Raw genomic sequence first — 17,964 nt, 5'->3', positions numbered from 1 at the left:
GTTGATAAAACAATGCTCAGTGCTTGGAGGATCATGATAAAAATCATGCTAGAAACATGAAATCCAGCATTTTGATTGGTTGATTTTGGAGTATGAGTACAAAAAACCGCTGACTCCAAACTTTTATGAGTTTTCAAATGTTTTAGCCTCGATCATCTCTGAAGAGACAATAATTCTCACATGCGCATCTGGTATGGTGCAGTAGATTTAATATAGTTAAGAGTATTTACAAAAATAAAAATGGCAATTAAAATTACATACAAAACAATTGTTTAAAACGAGTTTGATTATATTGTATTTATAGTTTTGTATTCGTTTTTTTAATTGTCCATGGTGAATTAACATTTGACGTCTGAGAAAAGAATACAACATAGTTTAGAATTGAGAATGGAAAAGGGTAGTGTGTCAAATAAACAATTTACAATAAATGATATTAATTTTTATGTACTAAAAAAATCTTTATTGATATTTTAGTCTTCTTTTTTACGTTGTTATTATTGCTGGTGTTTCTGCTTCTTTATTAGCTTCTTTTGTCAAGGTACTGCAGTTTGTCTGTCCGAATTGCCTGGATTTCCCAAAATGAACCATCTGTAAAAGCGACTGCTGTGTTAACGTTAGGTGTTGAGATTTGAGTTGTTCATCAGAGATAATTTGTTTTCTTCTTCTGTTTTGGATGTTGTTCTGGATTTTGAGCTGCCTATATTATGTCAGTAATCAGGGGCTCCTATGGCAAACCAAAGTGGACAAAAAGAGCTATTTTCTAATATTATATTAAAGAATGATTTTCTACGCAATTTCTAATATTAAAAAACCGTTTTCTAATATAAGAAAAAACGCTACTTTTTTATATTAAAAAAATAATATTTTTTTTATATTAGAAAATATTTTTTTCAAATATTAGAAATAGCTCTTTTGTCCGCTTTATAGCGTCTGAATGAGAAGAACAAAACAGTTTCTCAGCGGGGTTTAAGATCATCAGTTGTTTGACCTGTTAGTCAAATGCGTTTTTAAAATATGCTTTTTCACTTTTTTGGTCTTTTGGAAAATACTAATTTGATATTGTAAGAAAGCAAAATTATTAAAGGAAGGCAAACTCGGCTTTTATTTTATAAGACTGCATATTCCATGCTTGTCTTAAATAAGGTCTATCAGCTTTGTAACCAGAATTTACAGGAATATTCCTCATGTCTCTGGCCGAAGTCCTGACATGGATGCCAGTGACGATTGAAGCTGCTGAACAGTTTCCTCGTCCAATTCTGCTCTCCCATTTTCCAGTTTAGCCTGAGGCATCTCTAATCAGGATTTCAACTTCCTCGAAATTATAAATTAAGATAGAGCTGCCCCGTTAATCCTTATTAAAATCTGATTTAGTTCATTCTTCATTTTATAGAGTGGGGTGATCATTTTCGCCATATCTTTCCATGTTTTCTTCAGTTTATGTTCAGGTCTTTATGTTTTTGAAGTATACTCATATTTCTATGAAGATATCTTCAAAGGCAATTATATTCTAAGCTTGAAAACTTGTTTGTTTTGAGTAAAATCATCTGAAAAGTTGGATTAAAGGGTGTTTGATATTTCCAAATTTTTTGTCAACGGGGGACACATATTCGCCGTTTTTACATATCTATTTAAAACCAAATAATTGCTGCTTTAAGCAATATTTATCAAATAAATTTCATTATAGACGAAGAGCAGACATTTGAAAGGTGTAAAAAAACACCTGAAATTTAGGGCAATCAGTCAAAGAATTACTAAGGAATGCTTCTTTGAAATCGTTTTTTGCATTCAGGAAATTGGCTGAAAATCATTGTCCATTTTTCGGTCCTTTGACGCAAGTGCCGAAATTTAGTCTCATTTTCTAAAATAATCATATTTGTTATAAAAAAATAATTTAACGGCATATTTCTTCCATTTCAACTATCCTTTGAAGTTTTTACACCTCAAAATCACAAAACGGCGAAATTGTGTCCACGGCGAATATGAGCGCCCCACTCTACATCTTTTTAAATTCCGTTTGTAATCAGAAAGGCGTTATTGAATTAAATTATTTAGTAATAGATAAGTCAAAACTTTTTGGTGATGAAGATTTTAATTTTCAATATTAGAAAATGAATTTCTAATATTAGAAAATGAATTTTTAATATTAGAAAATGAATTTCTAATGTTAGAAAATCAATTTCTAGTATTAGAAAATGAATTTCTAATATTAAAAAATGAATTTCTAATACTTGGAACATTAATATTACTGTTTGAATAAATTTTTCCTAACCTCCTGATGGTCGTTTCTTTCCTTCTTAAATCTGTTGGTAATGTTCCACAAGTCTAGTCATGATTCCGTTCCTGTTGATTACATCTTTTAAAATTATTATTAAATCTGTATTATTTTTTTTAGTGGAGGTATGAAATATAGTGATTGAATTTACACAGGATCAAGTTTGACTTTGTATAAGTTTGAGGTTTTTGCTTTATGTCATGGCCGAAACGTCTCGTTTCCCATAGGGACGAAAAGAATTTTTCCTAGATTGTAAGGGACGAGTTGTCTCTATCTCCACTTCCGGAAGATCAAGGACACTAACTCTGAAAATTCCGAGCAATGGGAAGAAATCGCAAAGAAAGTTGGAATATTAATAAAACAAGTAGATGAAAACGCGGACGAAACTGTAAAGGTATGTATTTACGTTTTTGTTTCCGTGTCAAGAATTTACCTCAAAAATAAATTTAACAGTCATGAAACAGCAGAAATCTCCAAGAAATTCTTTGTTTATCCTACCTGTACAGCTGTAAAAGTAGACAGGTAGATCATGCTTTGGTATAATTTTTTTTTTTTGTGTTTTTATATTTTGAAACGTCAGCTGGTATCATTCCTGTGTGGACCAGTCATTGTAAACATGTCGAGAAAACTGTGCCATGCAGAAAAATGTCATTGAGTAAATATGTTAGATTACATGTATTTATCCATTATTTTCTTTTGTCTTTTCTATAAAAAAATAATTTTAATAATATCATGATTATGATGAAAAGCTATTTTTTGTAATGAAGCAGGGTTAAAGAACATTAGTTGTTCAACCTGTTAGTCAAATGCGTTTTGTTTAAATATACTTTTTCACTTTTTTGGTCTTTTGGAAAATGTTGTTGGTGCCGTATTTAGACCCTTCTACAATGGAATTTGTTTTACATAGATATAGGAAGATGTGGTGTGAGTGCCAATGAGACAACTCTCCATCCAAATAACAATTTAAAAATTAAACCATTATAGGTTAAAGTACGGCCTTCAACACGGAGCCTAGGCTCACACCGAACAACAAGCTATAAAGGGCCCCAAAATTACTAGTGTAAAACCATTCAAACCGGAAAACCAACGGTCTAATCTATATAAACAAAACGAGAAACGAGAAACACGTATACATTACATAAACAAACGACAACTACTGTACATGCACACATAAAAAAATTGTGATTTTTATCCAACGCAATCATAGGTTTGAACGTAGTTTTCAATTTAAGACCTGTTTACATAGATATGCTGTTCCCAGGATAAAGGACAGCTTTTACTACTCAAAGAACATACACATACAGCAGTTAAACTTGCAATGTGTAAAATAGTTTTATTTATTTAACATAAATATTGTTAAATGAAGCTCTTGTACAAGGTATCCGTTAATAGCCACAAGAAGACTAATTTCATGTCATGAATAACATAAATAAGCAATCAGATTACAGAAAAAAAATTTGATCGAAAAAAAAATATAATTGTAACTTTTAAATGGTATTTTTTTTGGTAAAACCATGTTTAATCTATATTTGTCACAAAAAACAATTGAAAAGAAACCTGTTAATTTTATCATAATCATACAATTGATGCGTGACACGCATCAATTGTATGATTATGATACAATCAGATTAACATTTATAGATAACTTTATTGCAAAAACAGAGTTTTTAACAATTTGATTTTATAGCACTTCACTTAGGTTTTCAAAGGTATTGACGTGGACAGGGACAAAGATATACAATGGGATTGCATCTTTTTTTAAAGTGGTTTATCTATTTGTCATGAGTGGGGCCGGTTGACAGACCGTATTTCAGTGGGATTTTAACCCTTTTCATAAGGGAGGGGCATTTTATCATACCTATTTGCAATGGAAGTTTACCCTTTTCATAAGTGGGGCGAGTTGGTAAACAAGAGCGGGGCGTTTTTTTTAGAAAGTGGGGCGATTAGGCCTAAGGTGTGGGGCGATTTGTCATGGATTCATTAGTGGCAATTTGATTTGATTTTAACTTGTCAAGTTAATTGAGTCCCCACTTTTTTTTGCACTCAGTTAAAATATAAAAATTGGCAACCCCCTGTGATCATGGTGTTAACTTAACATAACTCCTAAACAATTTAATAAAGATGAAAAGAAGTTTAAGAGACCTTCTAAAAGCTATAATTCATCATGTGTCGGATAAGTGTATGTCTGAAGTAAACAACTCATGTGAGATTTTCCATTCAAACTTATTAAATTCAGAAAAAAAAAAGTTGAGGTTTATGTTGAGATCCTTTTTTCTTGTACTGACATTTTTCTGTGACTACTTCGATACTACTTCTTCTTAACAATCAACGTTCATTACGGTATTTGTTTGACAGCTGAAATTTACCTGTTTCTGACAGGTAAAATATTTTGTGCTGGACATCAATCTGTTTTTATGGCCCTGCAACGAAGTTGTCAGTGCCATATAGAAAAAAGTAAAAACACAAAAATACTGAACTCCGAAGAAAATTCAAAAAGGAAAGTCCAAAATCAAAAGTCAAAATCCCTTGTTTTTAATATGTGAAGTTACTTATGTCTGGTTTGTATCTAAATAATAAAATCAAAAGTAATTAAACTATCTATATTATTTTTGAAATGGTTAAATTTAAAACAATTTTTAGCAAAAATACTGCATGCATGTGTTGTATCCAAACTCATTGTAAAGATATCATTTATACCTTTATCTTATGTTTTGTGTAGCCATTAATTGTAATTTTAACATTTGCAATATGCAATAAACCAAAAAAAATACTTAAAGACAAGACATGTATCCATGTACAGTTTATTGTGTGAATGTTGGAACCCATACTTCCAGCTTTGGTCTTTTGTCTGAAATCTTTGCTTAGTTTTAATACACATTTAATTTTCTGATGAGATTATTATAATATAACAGGATACACTTGTGACTAAATTTTTTACATATCGTCATTGATACATTGTACATGTATAAGCTGTTGCCAAGTACAGCATCTATGTTGGAATAAAAACCAAATGACTTGCATACTAATTACTAATTAATATAATGTCTGGTCTTATAACAAAATGTTTGCTTAAAATATTTCAGGTATAAGTTATAACATAATGAAGAATATACATGTACATATACCTGTAAGATATACAAATGGAGTTGAAAATGGAAAAACATTGGAGCAATTTGATGCTGAAATTGCCAAACATACTATGTCAAATCTACCTTCAACAGAGGACATTTCATTTGAAGAAAAATCAGATATTTTAGAAGAAACAGAAGTCGTAATTAAGAAAACTTTCTGTGAAAAATGGAAGACAGATAAGGTATACAGAGCAAAGTTCCTGCACACGCTCTGTCTTTTCTGGTCTTTTGTGAATCTGGTAAGATATTTTTAGGCATACATTTATTTTATATTGTGTATTAATATATATAAAGGTGTTTAGTCATTTATGAACTGGGTAGAAACTTTTATATTTCATCCATCTCTATCTGATGATTTTGAACTTTTAGAATGTACCAAATGTCAGAATGAATTAGAATTAACTGCTATTCTGAACTAAGTTCGCTAAAAGACTTAAATTTGTAGTTGTACATATGCTAAATGTACATTTAATTGCATTTACAGAGTTTTTATTCAGAAATAAGAATATAAATTCAACTACCACCTTTAATTTCAAAAGAAAGTCATAAAAAGATCATTAACCTGCAGGTGGTATACAAGTAATTACTTTGTGCGATTTGCAGGTAAAAGTATTGTGATGTGTCAATCATTTTACACCCAAGGCAGTACAACCACAAACTTCAAAGAAATTTTTTTACGGTAATAATGTTAATGTACAAAAAATGTAAATATTGATAGGATTTTTTTTTAATTTCTTTTTTTGGGTGATTAAATAAGGATGTCTTCATTCAAAAGCCCATTTAAGTGATATGTACATAGATTTATTCGCACATCAATTTTTTTTCTTTTGTTCAGTGTTTAAACACAAGACATTTCATTATTAAACATGTTATATGCAAAAACCTTTTAAAACAGAAACAAAAGAAATGCATTTGTCTGTTTAATGGCTGATTTTTTTTGTATAGGTTATATAATTGTTATTAGATGGTCTGAACTATTAGAAGTTCCCCAAATATTACATTTATTGTTATTTTGATTTGATGGACAATTTGAAAAGATGCGGTTATCACCTGTTTATATATTCACTGTGCTTAAATGGCCGTGGGTAACTTAAGTTACCCACAGCCCAAGATGGCGGACTCTAAACTTGTTGAGATGATAGTTGATACAAAATCTACTTTTTGCAATGTTTTTCATGATCTATGTAAATATTGAAAGGACTTTTGAATAAAGAAATCACTTACCATCACTTCAAATTTGTTAATTTTGACTTCATTTTAGCGCAAGGCCAACTTTTGAAAAATGCATAAGATGTCCGTAACTTATAATTAAAAAATAATCAGACTGTCCGTAACTTTATTTTCGGATGTGGGTAACTTTTTTTCAAAATTGTACAAAATTAACAATTTCAACACTTAAAGGACAATAAACACTATCAAACCCCTTATATTATAACATAGATTTATACAATAATAATATGCTCCAAAGTAAACAAGAGAAAAAGCAAACCAGAGTGTCACAGATTTTCCGTTAAATTTTTAAAAAATTATTCCCGGGATAAAACGGGATCTTACGGTACGGCGAAATTTTTCTAACAATCTTCTAGCTTTATAGATTGTTCTCTGATGAGTCCTTGGTCGGTATAGCCGCGGAAAAATTGATATCCTTTCCTTTAAATAATTTCTGAATTGTTAGCCAAAAAAGTATGGTCTCTTCACTATATCTAGTGTGATGTGTTGTTGATTGTGAGAAAAAAAACTAGGAATAGATGGAAAGCTATATTGTTGAACAGGATTCAGTTTATTATAGCAATAAAAGTAGATTTAAAATATTCTAAAAGTTTCATTGACTTCAGGGATTTAATAAGATCGGGTATCAAATCATACACATCTTCTTGAGAGGTTTGGACTGATTCATCTATGTATTTCTGCTAAGGATTGACCTCCGAACTTGTTCTCCTAAGGTCATTTTCATATGTTAATTCACTATTAATGTAATTTCTACAGTTGGAAATGGTGAGATTTATAACCTGCATGTCATGGTTTATCCTCTAAAACTTAAGCAGTAAACAATCTATAAAGCCAGTAGAATGTAAGATGCATTAATTTTGCCGTACAATTTTCTGCATAAGAATATGCCTGTACCAAGTCAGGAAAATGGCAGTTGTTATCCATTCGGTTGAGCTTTGGATTTTTCCATTTTATAAGGGACTTTCCTTTTTGAATTTTCTTCAGAGTTCAGTATTTTTGTAATTTAACTTTTTAATGCCTGTACCAAGGCAGAAATATGACTGTTGTTTTCCATTCGTTAGGTGTATAAACTTGAGCTTTAGGCTTTGCCTTTCTATAAAGGACTTCCTGTTTGAATATTACTAGGAGTTCGATATTTTTTTTATTAATCATTCTTATAATTACATCTACAAATAAAGATTCTTTGAAAGTTACCGAAATCTTGCTAAAGTTACGGACATCCCTATTGGTACAAGGAAAAAAGTTACGGACAAGTTGTTTTGAAGTTACGGACATCATAAGTGTTTTGGAAAATCGTGCTGTAATCGTTTATTTTGAAGTAACAAACCACGTTTTACATTGCAAAGCTTCCCTAAAAGATTTGTATAACTTTTTAATTACTGAACATTTCTTTTGTATGCATGGTATTGTAATTATATAGGAGCAAACTTCCTAACCGAAGCCAGGCGGCTCCATCTTGGGCTGTGGGTAACTTAAGTTACCCACGGCCGTTTAAGCACAGTGATATTGTACCTTGCTGGAATGCTCTTTTTTAGCTATGTTAATCAGTGTTGCTATATAAACAAGATCAATGTTTATTTGCTTAAATTTTTGAAGCAATCATTTTGGTATCGTGTCTGTTATGGTTCTATTTATCCTATTTAAATACACAGACTGATTTTAGATAAGAAAGTATAAAAAATGGGTTGAACATTTTTTCCAGTGACTTTGTTGTAATATTTTAGACAAGCCTTGACGATTCATTATTTTACTTCATAGATGCAAACTCCAGTGTCTGTTCAAGTTACTCCTTTTGATCATATTTTGCGTCATCAATTTTTGCAGGTTTTGAATCTGCATCCATCTAATAATATATATTTTGGTAATTTTGTTTAGGCTTTTGCAAAGAGTTAATGCCTTTGTCATGTTTGTGGGAAAAATGAGTCCAGGGCTTCAGGCCTAGGCTTGATCAGTTTTTAGTCCCATGTAACATGTAGGTCCCTAAAATATACTTAGTTTTTATTTTTAACCGTTTATAATAACAACTTTGACATAAACCAGCTTCTATTATTATAAAATGCTTTGTTCAGTTTTCAGATTACATGGACTCTTTAAGTAAAACATAAGTAAGAAATAATTCCAATTTGATATGCATGTATATGTTGTACAATTTCTATAGAATGTAGTACATTTCAGGATTTCTACCTACTATTCATAATCATTGTTGTAAATTTGTAATTGTGATGCATAGCTAGTCTAACAAAATCTTCACAGAATGAACAGAATCATACTGAAATTAATGATTTAACACAAATACTGTTGTTTTTTCTATGGTTGGGTTGTTGTCTCTTTGATACATTCCCCATTTCCATTCTCAATTTTATTATCTTGAAAAGCTACATCTTGTAACAGATCATAATCCCTAAAAATTGTGTTAAACCAGATAGAATGTTTTGCCTGTCTGTGTTTAAACACATTATTAAAGAAGCTGGGCAAATACATAAGTAGCCATGGAAACTTCTTTGGAGGCATGCATTCATTGTAGATGTTGTGTTTACTAGTGTTTCAAAGGTGGAAGCATGTCTTGTAATTGCTGGACTTCGTCCATCCATCATGATCTTTCCAAAAGAAACCTTGCTTCTATGAAATGCACTGCTTTATTAACTGGTCTGCTGCTTTGAGTTGTAGAAAGTACACACTCGACATAACAATCTGATACCATGGAGGGATCTGAATTCCTATGTGGATTTCAGATCCTGATAACAAGTGTGGAGTAATCATTTTTTGATGTATTTAAATCCTGTTTGCTGATAGTTTAAAACACTTCATTGTACAAGGAAAATTTAGTTTAGAGTTTTAGCGACTTATATATGGGAGGGAATTCTTTAATATTTGTTATTCAGCTTGATAAATGATGAGTTGCAACTAGTTAATTTTAACATGTGATGTTTATCCATACCCTGTTTTCTGATAGTTTAAGATTATAAAACATTGATTGTACACAATGGTAGTCTAGACTTCTAATGAACATTTTGTTGAAAGATTTATTATCTCCTATTACAGGGAATGGTTTGATATTTGGTCTGCAACTTGATCATGTTGATTTGTAGCATTTGCTGTGATTCAACTTTTGTTTGATCATAGTTTGAAATTTAACAACACTCCTTGTAGAAGTAAAATTGACAAGTTCTGATCTAGTATATATGTGACATCAATCAATTGCATGCAGTGAAGCAGGTCCAGACCTGCTATTTGGTCTTGTTTTTTTACTTTCATGATCATAATGGTAGTTGTTCTTCATATCAATCATTCATTTTCTTGTCACTTAAACTAAAAAAAGTCAAATGATTTCGACATGTACTATGTGTACCTAGAGTAAATGTGATTTTAAACTTTTAATTATTATCTATATTTTGTTAATGTTGTATGGTTGTAGCTGTTGTCCATTTGTAGAAGATAGGTTATTAAAACTTTATTTAAGTTTCTATTGTCTATTTTCCAATTAGTTTCTTTTTCTTTTTTTAAAATTAATCAAAGTTTTATTGCACTTTTGCTGTTAACTAATTAATTTCTTCTCTAGTATATCTTTTTGATAAAACATTGAGATTGAAAAGAGATGCATGGATTAATTTTTATACCAAGTTATACTCATGATACTAGAGAAGAAACTAATTAGTTTACAGCAAAAGTGCAATAAAACTTTGATTAATTTAAGTCATTTCTGTTTCATGAAATTTTAAAATATTGAAAGGGTTTTAAATCCCTAATTTGCAGCCAAACTCAGAGATTTGATCTTTGTATGAAGATTTTGATAACTGTAATGATTTTATGATATCATGGTCACTCAGATGTTACTTATCTGTTCAGAATGATACTCTTTGAATGAACTACATATATAAAATACAATATAATGTATCATACTTTGTCAGTAGGTGCAGTACCTTTCCAAAAGGTGATTTAGATCTTTAAAAGAATCTTTATATAAAGATTAAGAATTGCTCTATTTCTTATTTTAGGGATGGATAATAGGACAGTTTGGACCTTCATTTCTTGACCTCCAGATTATTACAAGAACTCGTTTGGAGGAAGGCTCAGCTTTTATGACTGCTCACTCTGTTGGATATTTAGTTGGTTCTCTAGCCAGTGGTATTTTATTTGACAGATTTAACAAAATAATGCTTATTTTTACTGCTGTGTTTGGAAATGCTGTGACTGTAGCTATAATTCCTTGGTGTTCAAGATATGAATTGATGATTTTCATACATTTGATAAAAGGAGTGTTTAGTGGAAGTCTTGATGCAGGTTAGTATAAAATATCATGCAGGTTGTAGTTAGATATAAGAAATATAAGAAGATGTGGTTTGAGTGCCAATGAGACAACTCTCCATCCAAGTCACAATCTGTAAAAGTATACCATTACTGGTCAAAGAACTGTCATCAACACAGAGACTTGGCTCACACCCGAACAGCAAGCTATAATGGTTCCCAAAAAACTACTAGTGTAGAATCATTCAAAAGGGAAAACCAATGGTCTAATCTATATAAAAAACAAGAAACGAGAAACACTAATGAACCACATGCAGTATTTATTTATATACTGTATACGTTTGATGCAAATTGTTATGCCCCCTGACATCACCGGACAGAGTATTAAGTGTGACCCTTGTCCCTCAGTACGTCTGTCCATCTTTAATCATGTACTTCCAGTACACAGTGCTTATTACCACACCAGTCGAATCACATTCAAATTTGGGTGGTGTCACTTTTACTTTTCTTGAGTTATGTCCCTTCATAACATTATATGCAAGTGGGAGCATCATTTGTGTCCCATGGACACATTCTCTATTTATTTATATATCTAGTAACTTCCCTGAACACAGGTTCTGTTAACAAATAGAATATATCAACTTAATCTGGTTGGGCTGTTTAAAGGATAAAAGAAAGGATATATATAATTAGTAATTTGTAACACAAAATCACAAAATTTCACAAAATAAAGATAAAAAAACCAAAAGTAGATCAACAGTTTTTTAAAGGAGTTCTTTATCTCAAATTAACTGAACTCTAACCTCATTGCAGTATAAAAACCACCCTAAGCACTGGTTTGCAAGAAAATCTCTGCTAGATGTCTATCATGCTACATTTGTCATTAAAAAACAGCTGCATATCAACAAATTATAAACTATGTCTGCTGTAAAAAACAGAAATAGAAACACACATAACACGTCAAGATGAATAAATGGTCTGCATACCAATTTCAATACAAATCTGACCAATGAGAAGGAAAGGAATTGGCACAAATACAAATGTACATGTAAGACATAAGAAATGTATCATTTGGTTTTATATTAATACTATTTTCTTCTGCATCATAAAAATCAGAAGACATACGATTGCAAATGAGACAACTCTACCAGAGACCGAATGATATAGAAGTGAGCAACTATAGGTTACTGAACAATCTTCAACAAGGAGCAAAACCCATATTCCATTAAAGGCCCCAAAGTGCCAAACAAATCAAACAAAAAAACTTATGGCCTGATTTATGTACAAAATATTATTAACAATTTGTTGCATTTTCATACTTAAATGATTTAGTTTTGATAATATATATGCTTGAAATATTTATACTACAATATTTTTTTCTAATTTCAGTTGGAAATGCAGAGTTAGTTTACATATGGGGAGATTCTGGGAGATCTTTCATGCAGACATTACATTTTTGTTTTGCCTTTGGTGGAATTTTATCACCTCTGGCAACAGCTCCATTTCTTGCTCCAAAGAGAGAACCAAGGATTATCACCTCTGTCTCTAACATGACTGATAATGTTGTGAACAGTAGTCTGTCTCCGTTCAATATAGTTAAAACTAGTGCTATTGACAATGCTTTGAAGAATGTTAACCATACAAACAGTGCCTACAGTAGTCCATTATCATATACAAATGGATATTCAAACATATCATTATATTTAAACGAAACATTATCAAAAACAATAGAAGAAGTAGAATGGGTAAAACCACAGCATTCTATGATTTATGTGGCCTATTTAATCTCTTCTTGTTTAGCATTGTCTGCAGCACTGCCATTTTTAGTCACATACTGCCGTTCTAAGAAAAGCAATTTTTCGCCACTCCCTCAGAAGCCTGCAAACAAAAATGAAGGAGAAATGACTAGCAAGTCAAGATGTCTGATGCTTCTTAATATGTGCGTTTTGATAGGAACATACAGTGCAATTGAAGACACTTTTGCAGGATTCCTAACGACTTTTTGTGTAGAACAGATGGACTGGACCAAAACACAAGGGTCCTTTGCTACATCTATATACTGGGCCTCCTTTGGATTGGGCCGATTTATTGGAATATTACTTGTTAAGTTTTGTAGTCCTGTTAGAATGATAACTATGTACTGTTCTTTGTTAATTGTCTCATTTATTGGATTATTTTTTACGTCATATGCATTTTACCATGGTGGTATATGGATTTGTTCATCATTAGCTGGACTTGCCATGTCTATAATTTTTCCAACAATATTTACATGGACAGAAGCTGAAGTTCTGAGAGTCACTGGTAAAGTTGCCTCCCTTTTTCTAATCGGTTCTTCAAGTGGAACAATGGTAAATCCAATTATACTAGGATTTCTTATGGATGAACTGACTCCCATGTGGTTTTGTTATCTGTTGTTAGGTGAGAGTGTGATGTTGTTTATATTATTCGTATCAGCATTATTATTATCTAAATATATCAAGAATGCTCAGTATACTGCCTATCGTGATGTTGTCGTGGAGATCAAAGATGGTGAAGAGGAACCAGCAGACGTGGCAAGTCTACTAGATGAAGACCTTGACCTTGAAGATATGACTAATGAAATAAATGGAACTGAATTAGATGGCATTGCTTTTGCTGACGAAGAAAAAAAGAAAAGTTATGAACAACTCAATAATAATGACTCCTAATGTTAAAGATCTGTTTGGGTTTTTTTTTGGAGCAAAGATCTGTATTTTTCACAGCATTTTATTAATATATTTTTTACTTCACCGCTTATTTTGTGGTGTTTTATGCAAGGTTGTGTTTTTTATGTTGATCAAATTAATTTTTTTTCGATTTATATTTGTATTGTTATATACATATAAAACATTTTTTTATATGAATCATAATATACATGTACATTGTCTCTCTTCCAGCATTCCAGCCTTTTGGTTAAGGTGTAAAATTATTGTGTTGTATAACCATGTAAATCAGAAATTGTTGCTTTTATTTAATAATAGTTACATTATATGTATGTTTCATTATAATACGTTATTCTGATTGGCTAAATAGCAATCTCGTGATATTCCTTAATCAATACACAATGCAACTTTTCATTCATGATGACACGAGGTCCCACAATAAAGTGCACAGGTAAATGAAATAAAAACGTGATAAAAGGCGTGATTTCATGACCCTATAGGTAAAAATGTAATTATAAGTATTGAATGCTCTTTTTAGCTCACCTGGCCCGAAGGGCCAAGTGAGCTTTTCCCATCACTTTGCGTCCGGCGTCCGTCGTCCGTCGTCCGTCGTCCGTCGTCCGTCGTCGTTAACTTTTACAAAAATCTTCTCCTCTGAAACTACTGGGCCAAATTGAACCAAACTTGGCCACAATCATCATTGGGGTATCTAGTTTAAAAAATGTGTGGCGTGACCCGGTCAATCAACCAAGATGGCCGCCACGGCTAAAAATAGAACATAGGGGTAAAATGCAGTTTTTGGCTTATAACTCAAAAACCAAAGCATTTAGAGGAAATCTGACATAGGGTAAAAATGTTTATCAGGTCAAGATCTATCTGCCCTGAAATTTTCAGATGAATCGGTCAACCCATTGTTGGGTTGCTGCCCCTGAATTGGTAATTTTGTGGAAATTTTGCAGTTTTTGGTTATTATCTTGAATATTATTATAGATAGAGATAAACTGTAAACAGCAATAATGTTTAGCAAAGTAGGATTTACAAATAAGTCAACATGACCGAAATGGTCAGTTGACCCGTTTAGGAGTTATTGCCCTTTATAGTCAATTTTTAACCATTTTTCGTAAATCTTAGTTATCTTTTACAAAAATCTTCTCCTCTGAAACTACTGGGCCAAATTAATCCAGACTTGGCCACAATCATCATTGGGGTATCTAGTTTTAAAAATGTGTGGCGTGACCCGTTCAACCAACCAAGATGGCCGCCACGGCTAAAAATAGAACATAGGGGTAAAATGCAGTTTTTGGCTTATAACTCAAAAACCAAAGCATTTAGATCAAATCTGACATGGGGTAAAAATGTTTATCAGGTCAAGATCTATCTGCCCTGAAATTTTCAGATGAATCGGTCAATCGGTTGTTGGGTTGCTGCCCCTGAATTGGTAATTTTGTGGAAATTTTGCAGTTTTTGGTTATTATCTTGAATATTATTATAGATAGAGATAAACTGTAAACAGCAATAATGTTTAGCAAAGTAGGATTTACAAATAAGTCAACATGACCGAAACGGTCAGTTGACCCGTTTAGGAGTTATTGCCCTTTATAGTCAATTTTTAACCATTTTTCGTAAATCTTAGTTATCTTTTACAAAAATCTTCTCCTCTGAAACTACTGGGCCAAATTAATCCAGACTTGGCAATAATCATCTTTGGGGTATCTTGTTTTAAAAATGTGTGGCGTGACCCGACTATCAAATCAAGATGGCCGCCACAGCTAAAAATAGAACATAGGGGTTAAATGCAGTTTTTGACTTATAACTCAAAAACCAAAGCATTTAGAGCAAATCCAACATGGTGTAAATTTATTAATGAGATCAAGATCTATCTGCCCTACAATTTTCAGATGAATCTGACAACCCATTGTTGGGTTGCTGCCCCTGAATCGGTAATTTTAAGGAAATTTTGCTGTTTTTGGTTATTATTTTAAATTTTATTATAGATAGAGATAAACTGTAAACAGCAATTATGTTCAGCAAAGTAAGATTTACAAATAAGTCAACATGACCGAAATGGTCAATTGACCCCCTAAGGAGTTATTGTCCTTTATAGTCAATTTTTAACAATTTTCATAAAATTTGTAAATTTTTATTAACATTTTCCACTGAAACTACTGGGCCAAGTTCATTATAGATAGAGATAAATGTAAGCAGCAAGACTAGTAAAGTAAGATTTACAAACACATCACCATCACCAAAACACAATTTTGTCATGAATCCATCTGCTTCCTTTGTTGAATATTCATAGACCAAGGTGAGCGACACAGGCTCTTTGGAGCCTCTAGTTTGTAACTTTATAGGGTTGTAAAAGCGTTGACCGTGTGCACATTTTTAGTATGAAGCGCTTCCGCGCTCTTCATACAAAATGTACTTCGGTCAATGCTTTTACACCCCTATAAATTTACAAAAAAGAGCATTCAATTCTTAATTAAAAAAAAAATGCTATTTTTAAAAAGACAAAAAAAAAGTGAGATTAATTAATGTGATTTGAAATATGTCAAATAATTAATAGGATACTTCTTGACCTGATTTTTTTTGCAATTAAAATAACATTCATGATTGATTGTCAATTGTCGTGTACATGTATGAGGTCAGGGAACTGGATACCTAAACAAAAATTAAAATTTTCATAAAAGAAAATGGTAAAGACTGTAAAGGAAGATGTAAAAAATTAGTGATGAAATCCATTTTTCTCTAATAATTGAAATGTTCATCTAAATAATTGTGCTAAGTAAGGGCTATTCCATTTAACAAATGTAAGTAGGAGGGTAGGAAGGGAAGTTTAATTATTGAATGTGGGTCATTAGTCTTTTTTCAGTATCTACATCAGATGTATTACCAGTATGCAAAATTATCTATGGGTCTTGGTGGTAGGGATATTTTGAAAGTCCCATCCTACACTCACAAATACATCTAGTAACCCTAATTAAAAAATGTAGTATCAATAATTTTTTCAGACAATTTTTTTTATATATGAAACAGTCCCAATTCTTTTAAATCTTTGTTATATTAAAACACTTTGATGTTGAGAAAATCCTGTTCAGGCTTTTTGTACTTGAATCTACTTAACTTTGTTGATGGAATTGATCAGATTTTTATACGACCGCAAATTTTGAAAAAATTTTCGTCGTATATTGCTATCACGTTGGCGTCGTCGTCGTCGTCGTCGTCGTTGTCGTCGTCGTCGTCGTCCGAATACTTTTAGTTTTCGCACTCTAATTTTAGTAAAAGTGAATAGAAATCTATGAAATTTTAACACAAGGTTTATGACCATAAAAGGAAGGCTGGTATTGATTTTGGGAGTTTTGGTCCCAACATTTTAGGAATTAGGGGCCAAAAAGGGTCCAAATAAGCATTTTCTTGGTTTTCGCACTATAACTTTAGTTTAAGTTAATAGAAATCTATGAAATTTTGACACAAGGTTTATGACCACAAAAGAAAGGTTGGGATTGATTTTGGGAGTTTTGGTCCCAACAGTTAAGGAAAAAGGGGCCCAAAGGGTCCAAAATTTAACTTTGTTTGATTTCATCAAAATTGAATAATTGGGGTTCTTTAATATGCCGAATCTAACTGTGTATGTAGATTCTTAATTTTTGGTCCCGTTTTCAAATTGGTCTACATTAAGGTCCAAAGGGTCCAAAATTAAACTTAGTTTGATTTTAACAAAAATTTAATCCTTGGTGTTCTTTGATATGCTGAATCTAAAAATGTACTTAGATTTTTGATTATTGGCCCAGTTTTCAAGTTGGCCCAAATCGAGGTCAAAAATTAAACATTGTTTGATTTCATCAAAAATTGAATAATTGGGGTTCTTTGATATGCCAAATCTAACTGTGTATGTAGATTCTTAATTTTTGGTCCAGTTTTAAAATTGGTCTTAATTAAATTGCAAAGGGTCCAAAATTAAACTAAGTTTGATTTTAACAAAAATTAAATTCTTGGGCCTCTTTGATATGCTGAATCTAAACATGTACTTAGATTTTTGATTATGGGCCCAGTTTTCAAGTTGGTCCAAATCAGGATCTAAAATTATTAAATTAAGTATTGTGCAATAGCAAGTCTTTTCAATTGCACAGCATTGTACAATGGCAAGAAATATCTAATTTCACAATATTGTGAAATAGCAAATTTTTTTTAATTAAGAGTTATCTTTCTTTGTCCAGTATAGTAAGCAAGAAATATCTGCAAGAATTTTTTTTAATTGGAGTTATCTTTCTTTGTCCAGAATCAACTTAAATCTTTGTTATATACAATATACAATGTATATTCACTTTTTACTACCAACTGATAAATTTAAATAATCTTTACCATTCAGTGATAACAAGCAGTTTTTTTACATCTTAATATTTTATGA

The 17,964-nt window shown here is 31.6% G+C and overlaps 1 protein-coding gene across 1 annotated transcript; it reads left to right on the top strand.

Moving 5' to 3' along the window:
* Window positions 1-2,496: 2,496 nt before the first annotated feature.
* On the top strand, window positions 2,497-14,089 carry LOC134706655 (sodium-dependent glucose transporter 1A-like). The gene is made up of 4 exons (XM_063565779.1): window positions 2,497-2,666; window positions 5,356-5,642; window positions 10,629-10,914; window positions 12,268-14,089. Exons 2-4 carry the CDS (start codon window positions 5,373-5,375, stop codon window positions 13,563-13,565), a joined length of 1,854 nt encoding a protein of 617 aa, XP_063421849.1. The 5' UTR covers window positions 2,497-2,666; window positions 5,356-5,372; the 3' UTR covers window positions 13,566-14,089.
* The last annotated feature ends 3,875 nt before the right edge of the window (window positions 14,090-17,964 follow it).

This window comes from Mytilus trossulus, chromosome 2 (assembly GCF_036588685.1).
Source record: "Mytilus trossulus isolate FHL-02 chromosome 2, PNRI_Mtr1.1.1.hap1, whole genome shotgun sequence".
In the NCBI taxonomy this organism is placed as follows: Eukaryota; Metazoa; Mollusca; class Bivalvia; order Mytilida; family Mytilidae; genus Mytilus; species Mytilus trossulus.
This window is presented reverse-complemented; position numbering and strand designations above follow the sequence as displayed.